This window comes from Callospermophilus lateralis, chromosome 8 (genome assembly GCF_048772815.1).
Source record: "Callospermophilus lateralis isolate mCalLat2 chromosome 8, mCalLat2.hap1, whole genome shotgun sequence".
Lineage (NCBI taxonomy): Eukaryota > Metazoa > Chordata > Mammalia > Rodentia > Sciuridae > Callospermophilus > Callospermophilus lateralis.
This window is the reverse complement of record NC_135312.1, coordinates 122005369-122025915: the sequence shown is the minus strand read 5'-3', so window position 1 is coordinate 122025915 and position 20547 is coordinate 122005369. Positions and strand designations below refer to the sequence as shown.

Genomic DNA, 20547 nt, shown 5'->3' with positions numbered 1-20547 from the left:
AACATGTTAAACATTTATTGATACTGAACTTCTCTGAGACTAAAAACAAGTTTTCTATGAACAATGGGAAAAAAAAAACACAAAATGTACATACAACTTCATAATACAAATAAGTATATAAGGTAAAACATAAAATTAGAAATAGTATTTTTAAAATGTTATAAAACATAAGCTAGTCATATAAATATCTCTTGCCAATCAAAAGGAAAAGATGAACACCTTAGTTCCACACAGTTCTGTTATGTGTATTTGTGCCAGTATCTATAATACACATATAGACAAATGTCCAACTACACAAGTAATTAAAAAAAAATTGAAAACTAGTAAGAGTTGAAGGTGTGCATATGTAGCTACAGAAGTGAAAACAGATATAAACTTCTGAAGGCAACTAGGAAATATGAAACCAAAGCCACAAAACACACACATCTTGTTTCAGCAATTTTACTTCTAGTATTTAAGCCTAAAGGATAATAAAGATATATATGATTTTCTCATTAAAATTATTCATATTATATAATATATAAAAACATAAGCAACAATTTTTATGTACTTTATTAAGCTGTTCCATGACAGAACATCATGTAACTATGTGAAACATATTTTAGAAAAGCACTTAGAAAGGTATAAAAATATTAATAACATACTGGAAAAAATGAGGTTATGAAATGATATGTGATAGAGTATAATTTTCAATAAAGCACATAGGCAAGGATACAGGACTTCATGACCCATAGCCTTGACAATGATTCAACGTGGTAGCTAAGCAATGCTGTGGAAATGATGGTGGAAAGCTCCTAGATGCATATTGACTGTGTCTGGTGTTTAGAAATCTAAAGGCTCCCACACATCCACAATGGTAGAATTGCTGCAAAGGTCAGTGTTTTGATGCAAGTATAAGACCAGGACCAAAAAGCAAGGAAGGGTAACTACTTGAATATCAGATGCCCAGGGACCCCAATGGGATGCCGAGAAACTACCTGAAAGGAAGATGGAACCCATGCATCTCAGTGATTACCAATTATACCATAGTAGAAACCAGTAGACATCCAAAGGATATCACAAGGAATCAAGAATCCCTTTGTTCTTGATGCTACGTATATACTGTAAGCCCACCTAATTTACTTATATATTGTCTTAAGGTAGGGAAGGGGACAAGTGAAGTTCTAAAGGACTATCAATTTTCCTAAAGAGAGTCACCCAAATTTTTAAAATCAGGCCTGAACAGAGCTAAGTTTTGAATAGACTTTGATATTTAGAATGAATGCAAGTTTTTAAACTATAGGAAGTGGAGCTATGGTTAATTGGCAAGTCTAAGTATTCTATGTTATTTTCAAGGGTTAGTGTATTAATGTTATATAGCTGTGAAATAAATTGCCATTCTAAATTTACCACCTAGGAACAATAAATGTGATTATGCTAGTATATTTCCTTCTAGCTTTTTGATGTATTAATCAAAGTTAAGATGAAATATTTTAACTGATTAGTAGCCTACATTTTCATTTCAGATGATATAGAATCATGGATGGATTTATAATACAATTCAGATATGCAAAAAAATTAAGCTTGATGCCAGTGTGTGATGGTCATGGAAGTACAAATTCCATTTACTACAATGAAGCTTACAAAGCTGAGAGAGAATGTAAAATTAAAGACTCTATTTCTCCTTCTTAATAGGGAATTTAGAATGATTTTCCTTTTTCTATATTTTCTGTATTTTTACTATATTTAAAAAAATATCTTTTTTTACTTTTATGTGGTGCTGAGGATTGAACCCAGTGCCTCACATGTGCAAGGCAAGTGTTCTCCTACTGAGCCCCTGCCCCAGCCCTTTACTATATTTTTATAATGGGAATGTATGATATTCAAAGTAAAAATTCAATATGTATTCTCTATATTTGTAAACGATGGCTCCCAAAGCAAGAAATCAGAAAATTATTAGGCACAATATGAGCCTTTCTTCACAGCAGTAAACATAACTTGAGTGATGTCTAAGTTCCCTGATGGCAAATTTTTTTGGACCTAAACCATGATATAAAATTCAAAGCATGGTGTTTTGAAAGCACTTCACTGCCGATTCAAAAGCTGTTATGTATGTGAACATGAACTCAGAAGGTGCTAAGCTGAGGCCAATCAGAGGGAGTTTCCAAAGGATTTAAACTCTGCCATAGCCCTAAGAATCGGTCTACAAACAATTTCAAATTTAATAAAAGTAGTTCATGTGGAGTCCAAATGTCACATTAACTGTGAGACCAAGAGCGAGGGTGTTTTTGGGTGGCACCTGCAGGCAAGAATAGACACTGTGCCTGACTGATGTGAAAGGAGTTGCTGCACAGTTCTGTCCCCTCCAGAACATTTACACTCAGTGTCAAGCTTGTCTGCAAAGGGCACCGTTCTCCTCATCAACCCCGTATGTGAGCACTACGTCAAAAAGCCCACAGTACACACACGTGACCCCTGCCAACTGACCCACAAAAACACATTCTGTTGAATACACACCAACCTCCATGTGTGAAAGTTAATACTATGCTTTTATGTCATGAGTGAGATTTCATTCTTACTAAGTTAAAAAAGATATGAAACTACTGATATGCCTTGTCTTTAAGTCACTGTTTTGACTACACAGACCTAAAATTCCCTTCCCTCTTTTCCTTAACGTCTATTTTCTTTCCCAATTAAATCCATAATCAAACTTAAGGAAATATCTATCTGTGAATTTCTGAAACTACATCAATTCATTGCGGTCATTTTAATTTTCCATTTTTAAAGCCTTGGTAAATAAAATAAGGGCACTAAAGTAAGAAAATATTCAAATAAATACTTAAAAACTTCTATAGAGAGATGGTAACACACCAACTCAGTACTGTTGACTTTTTGGCTATCAGCTAATTACATGAAAGGTCAAAACTGGGATAAAAAGGGAGATTTAAAGAGTTACAGCATCATGAAAGCACGTCTAGGATTTTCATAATCCAGACTTTATAGATGTTAAGGACTTCCTTTGTTAGCAAATTCTTCATCATGGGAATTAAGAGGCAAATCCTGCTTTTCTAAGCAAAGTATTGTTGAAAAATAGCATTCAAACGCTGCCTACACTTGCTTTGGGTTAAAATAGCAGATATCCATATGCCTTGCAAAGAGAAAAATATTTAATTCTGGCGCTCAAGGAAAAGTTTTCACTGACTGCTGATGTAGGTAGGGCATGACTGAGTTCATTCTGTATGCACTGAGTTTTCTCTTTTTTGAAAGTATACCTTTATTTGTAACTCTCAATCTATTATTCTTTATCTATCAATCAATTGATCGATCTATCTCTACAGGTATTATACAAAACAAAATATGAAAAGGGCCAGGTGTGGTGGTGCACACCTGTAATCCCAGACGCTCAGAAGACTGAGGCAGGAGAAGCTCAAACCAGTCTCAGAAACTTAGTGAGACCCTAAGAAACTTAGTGAGATCCTGTCTCAAAATAAAATATAAAAATACAGGCTGGGGATGTGGCTCCATGGTTAAGCACCCTTCAGTTCAATCTTTGGTACCAAAAAAAAAAAAAAAAAAGACTTAGTGATAGCTTATATCTGCTACTAGTTAACTTAGTATGCTTTAGTACCCTTCACCCAAAATGTAATGATTTACTCAATATTTATCTTAAAATAGTTATAAGAAAATAGTTATATATAAAATGCTATGCATCCCTAACAAAGGAAATAACCTAAATAAAGTTAGCCAGGCAATGGTCTCTTTTGTTTTTTTCCTGAAGAAAAATTTCAAAGCTTTTTTTATTAATAATTCTCCAAGGGATGATTTCCAAGCGCTTTACTGAAGTGTTTTGTATTGTTTACAAGTACTGAAAGAAAATAGCACTATGGCATCTCAGTTAGAGTCCATCTAATTGTGGGGTTGGGAGGGAAGACAAGCAGGGCCAGATTCTTTCTAGAATCTGAATAAAAGTAATGGAACAACAGCTGAGAAAAGTATTTCAGAGAAGAGTTTTGTCCAGGCTGGGGATTCCACCTCACAAAGAAAAATGTTGTGTAAGTACTTTTGAAGGACTTTCTATTCTTACATTAGCAATTCATTTTCTTATATTTTGTTATTTATTAATTTTGTATCACAATTTATGTACTAATCTAGAATATTCCATAAACTGAATTTTTCATTTAACTTACTAGATGACACATGTCCTCATGTAGGTTTAGTAAGAAAGCTTGTGGATGACATTTTCTGAGGTCCTGCATATTTAAGTATGTCATTTCCATTGCCTTCATTCATAAAAAATTCATAACCTGACCCTAAATAATAATGTGGGGTCACAGTCTTTTCCTCTCAGAAATCATTAGACATTATTCCGTTGGCTTCTGCCATTTGGTTCTGCAGAGAAGTACAAGGTGAGTCCGATCTGGGCATAAAGGAAGAAAAGGCACCCCTGTGGACACAGGTACTCAGCCATTGCTTTTGCACACACTACTCTCTCCTAAGGATATTTAAAATTATTTAGCAGTTTCCCGCTTCTGCACTGCGCATCAAACATCTCTTTCATCCTTCTGAGCTTTTTTCACCTTTGTTTAACATTTAGGGAGAGTTTATCATATTTGTCTTCCACATTACTGAGATGATTTCTTGGCGTCAAATCTTCTCTGCTGGCTCTGTGTATTTAATTTGGCTGCTGCACTGTAAAATCTCATTACTTGCTCCATTATCACTTTCTTCTTGTCCTTTTCCCTTTCACTGGTTCTTTTCCTGTGGGTTCTGATTCTGTTTCATAATATATCTTCCGACAGTCTACTCAGATGGCTAGTCAACTTTTGTACTTTTTTTTATTTCCCTTTGAGTCTGCAGAGTGATTTCTTTTTTCTCCTCTTTCCTTTGTAAGGTTCTTAAAGGTTCAGTATTGAATTTTTTAACACTTTCTAGTGAGAGAAGAGGTATCAAATAAAGCAAAAGTGATATAGAACAGGCTGGTCATAGCTGTTTCTAGGCAGTATTAAGAATCTAACAGGTTTTCATGTCATTTGGTTTCCTAAAATTGAAATCTGACTTTCTCTGAACAATCCCAGTTACTAGTTTTATCTCTGGCCATGGAACCTTGTATTTAGAGGTAATGGTCCTTGTTCTCCACCAAAACTGCCCACCAGATTTCTCCTGTGTCAGTGAATATTTTGCTATAAATGCGTATGAAAAGAAGAGAGAGAGAAAATAACAAGAGAACAGAGTAGGTGAACAACACTTGCATATTAAAAGAAAAAAAAATGAACAACAGAAATAACAAAGGGCTCTCCATATTCTCTGCTCATTATTCCTCCTCAGGATTTTCTAATAGTGAGTGGACTGAGAGACACTGATGGGAGTGGAATAGAAGTAGGGAGATAACATAGTGGTTAACTCAGAGGTAAGAAATATGCCCCAGAGGGCCAGCTGCTCATTCTCTGAGATGTTTCCAAAGGAATGATCAAAGAGACATTAGGACATAGTGTAGGTTTTTCTCTGTATCTTCTCTTTGACTAGCTTGTTATAGTTTTAAATTAAATAGCATCAACCAAGATTTTTCAACCCTATAATATCAGCCTAAAATTGATTGTTATATAAAATTTCCTGTGTATCATGTCCGTAGATTTCAGTATTTTTTGAAGTGCCATAATTTTCCTTTTTCCATGTCTTTGTGAGTGTTTTAGTAGAAATTTGGGACTGGCTAAACTAGGTGCAGCTATTCAGGTACCATATATAGAGTAAGGTACAGTCACGACTTAAATCTATCTCATCTCACAAATCCTTTTCCTTGTCTTTCAGCTGATCAAAGGTGCTAGGTCCTGCCTGGCACCCGAGATTCATGCTTGTTTTCTGAGGGTCCTTTCTCTTCCTCTAATCCTGTGAGAACTTGCTGCCTCCAACCTTTTAGTGAAAAATGGTGGTCCTTGAAGGGATTTAGCATGGGTGGTTCTTGGGTCTAATGGTCTGAACACAACCATATTGAGGAGGATGACTCTTTTAGGATCTCAAAGACCCAATCTCTGTGTTGCTTTTTATTGTGTAAGCCTCCTTCTGTCTCCTGGGATCTGTCCTTGCTCTCTGCCTATTCATGCCGCTGCTCCAGGCAAGGGTGACACTGAAGGCCCATTTCAGAACACTTTGGCTCACATTAAAACTTGCTCTTCCAGCTGGCTCTTCTGTAGCCCGTCAGTTCCTGGTTGGGCTGTAGCTTCTCTGGACCTGAGTCTGATTGGTCTGATACCTGCTGCCTGATTTCTGGGGCCTGATTTTCCTCACTCTGCTGTCTCCATCTTTCCTTTTTATTCTTTATTGCCCTAGATCCAGAGGTCCTTCTAATCCAGTTTCCTGCCTGATTTCTCCTAAAATTCAGTTTCCGCTCTCTTTTTTTTGCCTTTGGTATATAGTATTTGTGCAGTTTTAGGAACCCTAACCAAATTTGTCAGTACCTGGCAGATTTGACTTGCCCTGTCTCTGTTCTCTTGATGGCATGGGTCAACAGGAATCCCTGGGGACTTCATGTCTACAGAAGGCATATGATACCGTTAAATCCTATATTTCAGCAATTACAGACTATTAACCATTAAAACAAATGAAAATTATCTCAGATTTAGGGCCTTAAAGGAATTCAGTGTAATGTATCATAGTATCAAACATTTTAAAAGTCAGGACAAGTTAGTTTAAAAGGCAAAGAAACAAATTATTTAATTAGTCATGATTCAGAGACTGTCTAATCAACCAATAAGCTCTTAAATTCTTCTGCCATTTTTACTATAACTACTGAATTAACTCTGTGGTACAATACTGCCCATTTGCATAGCAAATTTTATCCATTATCTTAAATGATTTTTCAGACCAACAAACATCTTAAAGCCTTGCTACAAATGAGTGGTCCAAGGAGGTGGTCTACTCTGCTTTAATTCAAGTTGGAATTTAAGAAACAGCTATCGTAGGTAGATGAGGTATAGACATAAGAATTATTTTACAGGTCAAAGCTCAAGTTATTTATTAGATACCAAGTAGTCCACAAGACTTAAGAGCTTATTCAAGCCACAAAAGAAAATCACATTTGTAATTTTAAATTTTCTATTTGATATATTTAAAAAGTAAAAAATTAAAAGTTAAGATTAAATGTCATAAATTTAACTTAACCCCAATATAACTGCAATGTTAACATTTCATTATTAAATTACGTGTGTGTGTGTGTGTATGTGTGTGTGTGAGTGTGTAGTGAGTGCACTAAGAATTTGAGGTTTCATGTGTATTATAAACCTACAGAACATCCCAACTGGGAAGCATATTTTAAATGATCAATATCCCAGATATTTTAATATTTACCATAGCAGACAGTGAAGGTCTAAATATGTATGTTATCATCACACTTTATGAAAAAAAATGTTCTAGAAAAAGAGTAAGTAATTAGTGATAAGTATATGAGTTACTACATATGTTAATTTAGGTCAATTAGGCTATAAAAACCTGTTAGATTTTGAATACTGCCTAGGGACAATAATGACCAGCCTCTTCTATATCACTTTTCCTTTATTTAATACCTTTTCTATAAGGTAAGGGCCAAACTATATCATTACATTGTATGCATGTATATCACAATATGTATATTTCAAGACAAGTTGGAGATGACAAACATACATAATTTATAAATTTGCTAATTCAAAAAATTTAAAAATGGATATGAAGAAATAAGTAATGTGAGAGGCAATGATAAATTGTTTTCTCTTACCTACACAAATCTTCTTTTATGTGGAGGGAAATCAGTTCCTTGGGAATATGAAAAGAAAGTATGCTCTCTGACATCTGCTCCCGGATCCGCATCCACTTATTGTCAGACGTGGGAAATCTATATAACTTACACACTGGATTCTTGAACACTGGGAAGAAAAAAGAAAAAGGTAATTGATAAGTTACAAACAAATGCATATCAGATGAAGCAAAATTAATGTTAATCAGGGTAACATTCTATTTATTGGATCAAAATTTTATCAGAATTCATTAGTGTATTTGAATTTGTAAGGATTTTATTTTTATAAAACTTTTTAATGAAGCTTCTAAAACATAGTCGTTGTTAGCTAACAAATATATAAATAAATATTCAACAGAGTTAACAATTAGAACAATGCAACTTAAAGCGACAATGAGATTTCATCTAACTTAGGTTAGAATGGCAGCCATTAAGAATACAAACAAATCCAGAGAGGATAAGGGGAAAGAGGAAAGTCTCTACACTTTTGATTGGATGGAAAACTAACACAACCACTCTAGAAATCAGTACGGAGGTACCTAAGGAGACTAGGGATGAAACCACCATCTGACCTAGCTATACCACTTCTTGATATTTATCATAAAGAATTATGTCATCATACTATAGTGACACATGCATACCCATGTTTATAGTAGTACAATTCACAGCAGCCAAACTGTGGAACCAGCCAAAGTGTCCATCAACAGATAAATGGGTAAGGAATATGATATACATAACAATGGAGTTGTTACGGTTTGCATATTAGGTACCCCCCAAAAGCTCATGTGTAAAGACAATGCAAGAAAGTTTAGAGGTAAAATAATCGGCTTTTGAGTCTTAACTTAATCAGTATATTAATCCTCGGATGGGGATTAACTGGGTGGTAACTGTAGGCAGACAGAGTGTGGCTGGAAGAGGTGGGTCATTGGCACATGCCTTTGGGATATATATTTTGTCTTTGGTGAGAGGAGCTATCTCTTTCTTCGCTTCCTGATTTCATGTTTGGAGCCCCCTTCCTCCTCCACACCGTTCAGCCATGATGTTCTGCCTTGTCTTGGGCCCAGAGCCATGGAGTCAGCTGTCTGTGACTGCTGAAACCATGACCATCAAATAAACTTTTCCTCCTGTCTTGTCAGATGTTTTTGGTTACAGCAGTGAAAATGGTGACTAACATGGGAGTTTGATTCAGCCATCAAGAACAGTGAAATTATGTCATTTTCAGGAAAATGGATGGAAATTGAGAACAGTATGTGAAGGGTTGAATAAGCCAAACTCAGAAAGTTAAGGGTCATTTGTTTTCTCACATACATGGAAGTTATAGAGTAGTGAGGTATCTCATGAAAATTGAAGAGAGATCAGTAGAGGAAAGGGATCAGAAGGAGGGAGGAAGGGAAGACAAGAAGAAACTGGGGAATGATATCAGCCAAATTATATTATTATATTGTATGTGTTGAGAGCCACAGCCGAAGGGGCTCCAGCAAACTTTCAGACTGCCAGCTGATGATTGGCTCACAGCAGCCCCAGCAACATCTAGCAACATCTAGCTGATTGGCTCCTCTGCGGTGATGCTCATTGGGCTGTTTCCCTGCCCTTTCAGACCACGGAGCTGCTCATTGGGGGACTTTTTTGGCTCCGCCCATGCGACCCAGCCAATCAGCCTCAAGAGCAGGAGGATTGTGGGAGGAGGAGGTTGTTGGGGTGTGTGGCTTGTGGGAAGCCAGTGGTGGCAGTTGGGCTCTGAGGGTTTTTTCCTGAGGAGCTGTTTTGTTTATCTTGTGTGGTTCTAAAAATAAAGTTAGTTTCTTTTGACAAGTGGCTCCTGAATTGTGCCCAGCCAGACTGCGGCAGTATGCATGTACAAACATATATGAGTTCCATTATATACAAGTATAAAGCCCTAATAAAAATATGGAAAAAATTATATATATCCAACTCCAATTCATAAATGTGGCAAGTGTGGTTCTCTGATTTACTACCTATTGACTGCTTTCTCTTCTAATTTTTTATAAAGCATTTGTGCCTGTAAATATAGATGAAAATATAAGTACATACACATAACACACATTTTTTTACACTGCTTGTCATCAAAACCAGAGCCTCGGGCATACTAAATAAGTTCTTACCACTTTAATATACACTTCAACAAATGTATCTCTGAATTTCTTCTGACTACTCTTGGTCATCTTTATACACTTACTTAACAGGTGAAAACTGATACGTTATTTCACAAGTTTCAAAAAGCCTTACTAATAAAAAATCTTGTATGTCAGAAAGGTTCATTTCTTTGGTGTATGGTCTATTAAAATTCAAGTATTATACATATTTTTAAAGTGCCAGTGAGTCTATACCACATTTTCCTGAAATCACAGATTGTCAGAAGCTAGTTAGGAGAGAATGGAGAAACTATCTAGGGCAAGTGTACAATGACTAGAGGTGAAGAACAGGTCATACTACCAAAGATTTAAAAGGATTCAGGAAGAGTGGGGGCTCAGTGGGTAGGATAAGACACAGTACATTTCATGAAACCAGAATTCACACACACTTCCAAGCCATATCTTTTGGGGCAGAATGTTTTTCCCATTGCTTTTGGACAATGAATATCTTTGTTACATACATACACTAAAGTTTAGTGGGCAGTAAAACCTCAGATCAATCACTAATCAAGCATCTATTATTAGTTGGCTACAGTTTATCAAAAAAAGTTGATTAAAAATATAGTTGATATTGAAGTCGATGTTACACTTTAAAAAATATCAAGCATGGTGGCCAGGACTCCTCAATATTTAGGCATAAACACCTTTCAAAATTTTAGGGATCTGTAAGACAACCATATCTCATTCAGTACTTCAATAAACACACAATATCTTTCTGAGCATTGAAATGAGAATCTGTTGATCCATTCTTCTGCAGCCATCCATTCTCAAAGGGATACTCTGAGCATTATCATTATCACAACTGGCATCGATTACAGCAGAGACCTTGAGGTCAAGCATCCCACTCTTCAACCCACAGATTCAAATCTCTGGTAAATTTTACATATCCCTGTCAAGAATGAGGCAGCAGCTTCACCTTTCAACAGGACCAAGAGAGGCCAGAAAACAGTAGAATATTTCCAGTGTGCTGAGAAAAAATATTTTAAAATCTAGAGCTGTGTGCCCAAAGAGATTATCCTTTGAATATATTCATGACCATTTAAGTTTTGTCAATTAGATTCTATCAGAAATACATACAGAGCCTTCATTATATTTATTTCCTTTCATCTAAAATAGAAGAACTTGCTGTCAGTCAATAAAAGAAACTACATGATTTCATTCATTTTTAAAGTGACAATGTTTCAGAGATGTAAGAATTTTACTACCGTTTCTGTTAACATCTCTAGAGTTGAAATATGCATTGAATGCAATATAGTGTCAGTCAGGTTAAATCATATGGATGAGATCTCATGAATTCTAATATATATCACATGGTTAGGGATATTAATGCTTCCTTTTATGGAAAAACAAAAACTTCAATCCCTGAAATATCCAAATTGTTGCATAACACATAAATATCCAATCAATAGAGTTGCTGTGTCTTAATCTCTCTTTTTTTAATTACACAGAATCTTTATATCATCCAAAACACAGTCAAGTAGAATCATCGGATGTTTCTTGCCCTTTATAGGTAATTATTTTTTTAAATTCATATTTTGAATTATGTGAGAAAGCAGAAAAATATTTTTTCTGTTAACCCCAAGACATGTCCCTTAACTTTTGACATATTTTTTTGGCTTTCCATTTTAATGTTTTTTTTTCTGTGTTCTAAAAAGAAACCTCTACTAAGTCACTTAAGCAGAAATCAAGAGCAGTTTGATTAATGAGTTTGGGGACGCTCTTTTGGACACCAGGCACACATCATCCAAAGACAACACGTGAATACTGTTATTTTTAAAGGAAATACCTGGGGCAAATGATCAAAAAGTCAGGCAGCTTAATCATGCCCCCTCCCTCAAAAATATTCTGCACAACTTCATTTCATGGATTCTGATTTTTAAGACTCATGTCTTCAAACGTTGGCACTAAATTGTATACATTAACCAGTATCTAAATGCAGATATGGTGGGATCTACTTTGCAACTCAGATCCACCAGCATTCCTTCTTGAGCACCTGCTATGTCTGAGGCAAGGAGACCTAGTGTTTATCAGAAAATACTATATGATGGACATCATTAAACCTCGATGCAAGTTCATTGCACTAGTCACAAAAAGACCTGTTAAAATGTCTCAACTCAAAATTCTTGCTTTCATGGTGGGGTTAGTCATCATCACATTAAAATAATGGCATAGTTCTCATGCATCCAATATTAAACAATGGTTCATAAATGATAAATGCTTTGGCCAACTTTTTAAAAATGCTTCTACCTTATATCAGAAATACGATTTCAGCAATTTTGCATACATGCTCCAGCTGTTCATGGGAGTAAATGACTTTGTGAATGGCTTTAAGCTCTGATTCTTCATTGTGTCAAGTATTTTTTTCATGTAGGAGGAGCTTTCTTGACCATATACTAAGCCAATTACAATTTCAATGTAGCAAGACAGCCCTGCGTGCATTCTCCATCTCCAATTTTTACAGTGCTTTTTGCCAGAACAATTGTTAGAAACATTATGTGCCAGATTCTACCAAGAGAAAGATAGTTTAGGTATTTTGTACCATACCATGGTCTTATGCTGACTTAATGAGGGTTAAAGTTCCAAACTGGGCCAGATTTTAGCTGTTCCCCTTTAGGGGGAATTTTAATCTGTTCCCCTTTAGGTTCACCTCTTGAGATGAACACAAGACAGTTTACTCCAAAATTGCAACCCCAACTCAAATGTCTATATTATTTCTCCCAGAAACAACATTTAGCAAGGTAGCATGCCACCTGCCTTTCCTCAGGATTCAGCAGTTGTGAAAGCCAAGCTGTAGCAGTTCTGAATAATTCAAAATAAAGATGCCAAGGAAATGTTCAACAAAACCAACAGAGATAACACATAAAAAAGACTGCTGCTCAAGCAACCTCGGGCAGGAAAAACAAACCAGAGCTATCACAGGATGGTTTCTCTTTTCTGTTAACAAAGGACTGCTAGGGATATCAGTGGGTTGATTGGACAAGGAATTTTGGAAATATGATTCAGGGTCCAAGGGATCATCAAACAGCTGGAACCCTTATTTCATTGGGTTATCTTTTATACACTTCTCTGGGGAAAGCTTGTCTGTGGTTATCTTCAAGCACTTTTTGCCTCCAGGATAAGGCAGAAGTCATATATTTAAATAGAATCTGACTTTATAGGCTTAGGGACTTAAAAAAATCACTAGTTTAATGTACTGTGTACTCTTATAGAGGATCCATTCATCCTGTAGTTTTAATTATGCAGTTGTTTAATTGTTTAATTATTCAGCCTAATGTACATACATTGCCTATTCTCCAAATGCTATATTACACTTATTCAGGGTAAGTCCTTGTAATCCAATTAGATACTGGCACACCCTCATTTGTGCTTGAAAATATCTTAGATATATATACATCTGAAATGTAGGTTGGCTGCTTTTAAAATTGGATAAGAACGGAAAAATCTGAACAGAGATCATAAGAACGCTATCCTAAGCATGGCTCTAAGCAAACAGAGGGAAAGAGAAACACGAGAGGGTCTCAGGAAATACAGCAAAGAGATATTCCTTTTAAAAAAAATGATATAGGAAAAATAAATTGTTGAAAAATTTAGATTCACAAGAAAATTTAGTGACATTTCTTTAGGTATGTTATGAATTCTAAATTGTATCACAGTTTTAAATAGTAAAAACTAGAGTAGAAATTGGATATAAGCTAAGTTGGACAAAGATCTGCTTTCCTCATGCAGCCAGACCCAGCAGCTCTTGGCCTTTCATTGAAGACGGAAGGCCAAGAATAAGAAAAAGTATAACAGATGCCATGATAAAACAGGAAAGCAATATCTGTCTCCAGTTGGTGACACTTGGTGAATCTACTCTACAGAATTTGGATTTAGATATTGGGTGGACAGAAAAAGGAATCTGCTTCAGTCCATTCCTTCTCCAAGGGTACAACTGGAAAATCCAGAAAAGGGTTCATATTTCATCCTGAGAAGCCAAGAGCGGCCTGCAGTCCACTGAACTCACCAAGTTCTCTGCCAACATGCCTCTGCTGCATTCCCTAGACCTCAAAAGAAACCCCCCTTTCTGAGCGACATGTCATCATGTTATAACCCAGCTCAGATGGCACCTCCTCCAGGAAGCCTTCCTTAGCCTCTCTGCCTCCTTCCATCAGATGCCTCTCCTGCATCTGCCCTAGTGCTTGCCAATTATGCCACAGTTGCCAGTTTACTACATGTGACAGTTTGGACGCTGAATATCTTGCACAGGTCCGTGTGTTAAAGGTTTGGTGCTGAAGATGGTGCTCCTGGTATGTAAGGAAACTTTAGGAAGAGCAGCCTAATGGAAGGTACTTAGATCATTGGAGGCATACCCTCCAAGGGGGATATGAACACAGGTCTCCTTCTTTTCCTTTCTCTTGTTTGCTTTCTGGCACATGAGTTGAGCAGTTTGCTCTACCACGTGTTCCCACCATGACATGTCATTCTTGTCAAAGGCCTAAAGTAAATGCAGCCACATCACCTTAGACCAGAACTTTCAAAACTGTGAGTCCAAATAAACCTTTTCTCTTTTTTGGTTGATTGCTTCAGGCATTTTGTTATAGTAATGAAAAGCTTACTAATACCTGGTCCATATCCCCCATAAGAATACGAACTCTTTTTTTTTGTTGTTGTTGGAGGGGGATAGGACCTGTGCCATTGTTTTCCTCATTGTCTTTGTTTTTCTTCTCCTGTACCTGGCATGGTGCCCATGTAAATGCAAACAATGTACAGAAAAGAGCTTAGACTTTGCAACTTAAATGTATCCCATCACTACTTTTCATATGAAAAGAACAGACACAGACACGGTACCTACAATTGTTTAAATGAAGAGGGGTAAGGGAGAACAGAAGGACATACTTAAAATCCCCATTTTAAGTGAGGACACAGATTTCAGAAGGAGGGTAATATTAACCATGGCTAGAAGTCCTTCTCCCATTCCTCTACAGAAGGTTAACTTTTTGACCACATCTTCTTTGTGCCTTTATTACTGTTCTTTTGGTTTATCTGAGGTGGGCAAGAAAGGAGACAGAACATGAACAGAGTTTAAGTATTTAGTTGAAGTGGTTGAAGGCATCTGTAAGAGGGTTCCACTGACTGATGGTGAAACACACTCTTCCATTTAAAGCCACTTACCATCCTAAATATCTTGGGTGCCCAGGAATGAAAATGTATGGAAATTCCAAAAGAGCAAGGTGAGTGGGTTTCATCATGTTTACTGAAACAGCAAAAGGGCAAAGACATTTGGCAACTAAATAGGAGCAGGGTCCAAGGTTACAAGCCACAATGGGCCCAAATTTTTATAATCAGAGAGTTATAAGGGGGAAAAAAAATCTATCTAAACTTGTAAGAATACATGGTAATTTTGTTACTATAAAATGATATCATCTGACATTTGACAAGGTAATAGATAAAATACCACATGAATACGAAGAAAAAAAGGCAAAAGCAAGATTTGCTTTTTGGCTGGAATACATGAGAACTCAAAAGGAATCCAGAAGGAAATATTTTTGACAATCTCTTAAAGTATTATGAATCACAGATGGTGGAGTTTATGAGAATGTTATCTCAATATTTAGTTCTGTTGCATGGTAATGTAAAAGGTAATTCAAATTTATGATTCTACATGAAGCAGAAAAAATTTTTTAAATCAGAATTTTCTTATAATTTTTAAGGAGAGTAAACTATTTGATCCCAAACCTAAATAATTAAATTTGAACAGCTTTCTCAGGGGACCTGAAGCATAAATTCAAATAAGATTCACATGTCATTTGTCACTTGATGATCATTCATTGAGTTTCTGTAGGGTTCTGGCTCTGGAGATCCTCCTGGTATTCAGAAGTCAAGGAAGGCACTGCCCCACTGCCCCCGGCCCCAGTACTGTGCACCTGCTCTCAGCCTAGAGCTCCCAGATGCCCTAGCAGATTCTCTAGCCAGGCCTGTCCACTACTGGCTGATGCTCACATCCATCACAAGATGGGGCAGTCCCCAGTGCTTTTAAGAGTCTCTCAGTGAGAGGAATGTGTCTACATCGGGACTCCAAGTCCCTCAATTTTTAGAGCTTTTTCTCCATGAGATTAAAGAAAGAGAAGCCCCAGTTTTTTTGTATGTGTGTGTGTTTAGGGAATCAACTATCTTCTCTTTTTTTTTTTTTTTTTTAATTTCAAAGGTGCACATTCAGCAGGGCTGAAAACTCTTTATTTCTTAATAATAAATTTTTATTTTACCAATAAATTATTGATCAAGTTCTACATGATAGAAGATTTTTATTAGGTTAATGGGAACGGGTGCGTGTTAGACAATGTGAAATTCAACGTAAAAGATTTATGGGCCCAATGCTTGTTAAAAAAATGCATACCATAAATACAAGAAGAAAGAAATAGCAACATCTCTTCTCCAATAATTTACACTCCTTCATCTTTTGAGAAGCAACAGTACTGGATGGTTTAACCCTATTTAGGGATAAAGAATCAAAGACATGGGGGCCTATTTTGAGGAAAGATGTGGTTCTTGTGTGAAGCAAGAAATAGAAACACCAACAAACTGTCCAAACAGGAAGGCAAGCGGTGTGCATTTATGACTGACAGAAGCCAGTTCCTCATCTTTGTTTAGATCCCTATTCAGTCATGGAAATCACCGCTTGTCAGAGCTGCCCTCCTTGAATATGAGGGACAGCGTACATATTGAGAGTCAGCATGAACGTGGCCTTCAAAGAAAATAAAGGACAAAGTCATGACTCCAGAAGTACGGGATTCAACCTAGGAAGATGCTGCATCCAATCTAATGCTCGCTGAGACGGAAAACACACTCCAAACAGGATGGTAACAGGGAGTTCTGTGACATGGCCCAGTGGCTCCTTTGATGAGTCATGGTGATGTAACGATCTGTGGGCTAAAGTATTCTTTGTAACTTTACCAAAAAAAAAGGAGAATTTGAGATAGCTAGGGAGAATTGTCTCCTTGACAATATTGTGAGAAGTCTGATCTCTAGGCAGGCATTTTGGCTGTAAATGACAACTCCCCAGAGATAAAACTGTGAATGCCAGAGTTTGTATGTGACTCCATGTGAAACTGATTCAAGTACATACTTTCACAAAATGTTTCTAAAAAGGAAAACAAAGCCAAAGTTAACTCTGCTACACTCACCTCAAATATGAGAGAGCCAAAAGGGACGTCAAGGACTCGTGAGGTTAATGTGGCCACTGATGTCTAAAGACGTCACCTTGTCTGTTCATCAGTGTCACCTGCTTATTGGCAAACCTAGGGCTGGCATTGGTTCTTAGGACAGTTTGGGCTATGCTCTTACATAATTACCACAAAAGTCAGCAGTGGGCAAGGTGCTTGACCTGATGTGACTTAAAATGAACCCCCAACCCCATGCCCAGATATGGGATGTGACCCTCTGTACTTCTATACAGTCAAAACTAATTCCCCGAAGCCCATCCTCCAACATCAAATACTTTCAGCTTTCTTACTACTATTCTGCTTAAATGAATTCATAAATAATTAAAAAGATAAGCCTATATTTTAACAATCTTTTTTATAGGCTCTATATTTAGAAAGTCAAACTAAACAAGAGCTTCCTCTCTCTGATACTTATCACTGTGTCTTTGGTTTGGTTTGTTTTCCCACACAGCGAAGGTACTTATGTTTCTTATGGAATTGTAAATTCTGTCCCCACCACTCCTTCTCCTCCTTCCTCTCCTGCCCTCAATTCCCCAAATTCCCGACTTAAACATTCGACTTGCAAGGTAAATAGGCCATGAAAAGGGTGAGACCTTCGGGTGAAGAGATTTTCTTTTTACAATAGATAAGAGAATTTCCTGAGTTATAAATGAAACCTCTGGAGATATAAATAGAATACTGAAGAGTACACTGAGATATGATATTCTCTCCCACTCACTCAAAAAGTACTTCATAACTCACTGGAGACTGGCAAGTTCCATATAATATATTAATACAAAGCCTTGAGAAGAATGTCAATAGCTCCCTTTGCCTACAGATTAAAAAAGAAAAAAAAAAGTACCACTTGGGAGTTTAATGGATTTATTCCAAAGTTGCTGAGTTTATATAGATAAATAAATGGAACAAAAGACAAAGGTACACACAGGCCAAAGTCATACATATTCTATGCCAGTACAATGCACTTTTTATTTTGAACAGAGATATTTTATGTATAGTGCTTAGCTAGTATTTTTAAAACTTTCTAAAAACCTAGCCTTTATGACACCGACTTTCTTTTAGTCTGATCTTTCCTAATATAAAATGACTCAGAAAATATCTGTGATAAATAATCTATGGTCAGAAAGCTCCTTGGGTTTCCCTGGACTAAAGACACTTAGTAATAGCTTCAGAAAAACATGGAATATCACCACCAACTGTCACCACCATGAATGGAGAAAAACATTAACCCACAGTGTTTCACTCCACCAAGTAAGTGACTTAAGTGCAGAATTCAGCTGTTCCCATGAATTCCACATTTGCTGTCTTTGTCTTATAATGTACACATAACAAGCAATGATCTAGTAATCTCAAAGAATATGTGTTTCCAAAGCATACAGACTCTAGACCTAGGTCTTAGGAGGTGTGGATTCATTTTCCAGTATTCTACCTCTGTAACTTATACCTTCGGTCCTACATTTGTTTACTTAGGAGTAAATTTTCTCTTTTGCTTTGAACTTTAACCAATCAGTATCTTAAAAATGACATTTCTTTTTGTGTGTTGAAAGGTAAAGGTTTAACAAGAATGAAACTTTCAATTATATGATAATTATAGTATAGATGATGTGAGTGATAACATGAGTCATTCCAATTGTATTTAACATGAACTCAATATCTGTCACACTCAAAATCATTTTTCAAGAAAACATGTCATAAAATGAAACAGATCATATGAACATATTAAAGTAAAGGACTAAAGGTTTAGTAAACCTTCAGATGAAAAAATAAACATGAACAAGACCCTTTGCTAACACTTCAGATATTTAACCATACTGATAATTTATCAGATATTTTATGGTTTATGGATGATCTAGCTGTCTGGGTAGACCATTCAACACTGTTATTCACATCACTTCTGAGATTAAACCTTCAATAAAAAATAACCATCCAAACAAAAAGCTCCCATACTATTTGTTCAAGGGTTGAGAAGCAGCTATTCTTTTCTGACATAATGCTTCATTTGGCATAAGTAGGGTTGATTTTTTTTACATGTTTTCTCAATTAAATTTAATTTGATTTCTTTGTGTGTATAATACAGTCAAAGGGTGTATTCTCTTCTCCAGTGCCTATTCTTAGCTGCCCCTAATAAACAGCTAATAATTTAGAAGTTATATATTAGTAAGTCTTTGAAGTTCTGCACCATTCATTAATCTGATTTTCATGCTATCTATGTTGCTATTGCAATGTAAATAACACAGCAGAACAAGAAAAATATAGAAGACTTATTTTACTGTGACAGCAACTTGGGAAGTAGTGGCATGGCTTGGAACTCAAGAACAAATGCCTTAGTACAGAAACTGGTGTGAATTCTGTACCCACTACTCTTTACCAGGTGGGGGACACCTCACGATTTCCTCATCTGCACAGTGTTGCAATGGTAACACCTTCCCCATAACAGGTGTTGCAGGACTGTCAGAGGCATCAGGTATACTGCCTGTCACCATGGCAACCATTATCTATTATCTATTGATAATGGTCATATTAACTTACATTATCCTTCAAAAATAGTTATGTAAGTTGACATTCCATATTATCACACATATCCTAACCACACCACACATTTTAATTTTATACATAAATGCATTTAATACATTGTTTGATGCCTTGTTAAAATTGCAATACATGACTATGAGTAGCAGACACCTGCCTGAGGATATTCAAATGTGGTTTTGAATTTTCCTATTGAATTCATTTATCTTTTTTTCATAAGTTTTTCTTAGTTGTAGATGGACACAATACCTTTTATTTGATTGATTGATTGATTGATTGATTGATTTTATGTGTGGTACTGAGGATCGAGCTAGCCAAGTACCCTACCACTGAGCCACAGTCCCAACCCCTCATCTATCATTTTAACAACATCATTTTATGAAGTATATAATTAGAAAGTCAAACTAGATAAGAGGTTCTCTTTCTATTTGTCTTTTAGTGTTTGTTAAAATTGCAATACATGACTATGAGTAACAGACAAATATTATATTTCATATAATATTCAGTTCCATGGCCAAGAGGTCTTCTACATATAGCTAAGGTATTTGTCTATGTTTCCTATGGAATTGTATACTCTGTCTCTATTCTGCTGGCTCTACCTGATTCCCAGTTCATTTATTAAGTGCTCAGAAGTCATTCTCTGGCAAAACTGCCCATTTTCAGAGTTAAATTCATAGAAAATTCAAGTCTATGTTCATTTGACACTCATATAATTATCCAAAAACTGAGTTACGTACCTGCATTCAAAAAAGGTAAGTTATCTTTTCCACTCACACTTTCTGGGGCTGTACATTCATATACCAGGGCACACTAAGAGAAAATAAAAGAGAGAAATATATTTGAAAATAATCAAGATGAGAAATGAAATTACTTTTTGTTTATAAAAGAGAAAAACATATCTCTACTATGAATCTTGTTTAATTTGTGA

The 20547-nt window shown here is 36.2% G+C and overlaps 1 protein-coding gene across 3 annotated transcripts in view; it reads right to left on the bottom strand.

The window, feature by feature from the left end:
* Positions 1 to 20547, bottom strand: part of Inpp4b (inositol polyphosphate-4-phosphatase type II B) — a 324225-nt gene that overhangs the window by 185678 nt on the left and 118000 nt on the right. For all 3 annotated transcript variants that reach the window (XM_076863878.2, XM_076863880.2, XM_076863879.2), the window contains 2 exons: positions 20357 to 20429; positions 7724 to 7871 (listed from right to left, as the gene is read on the bottom strand). In XM_076863878.2, the coding sequence (XP_076719993.1) occupies positions 7724 to 7871; positions 20357 to 20429 (221 nt within the window). The remainder of the gene's footprint in view (positions 1 to 7723; positions 7872 to 20356; positions 20430 to 20547) is intronic.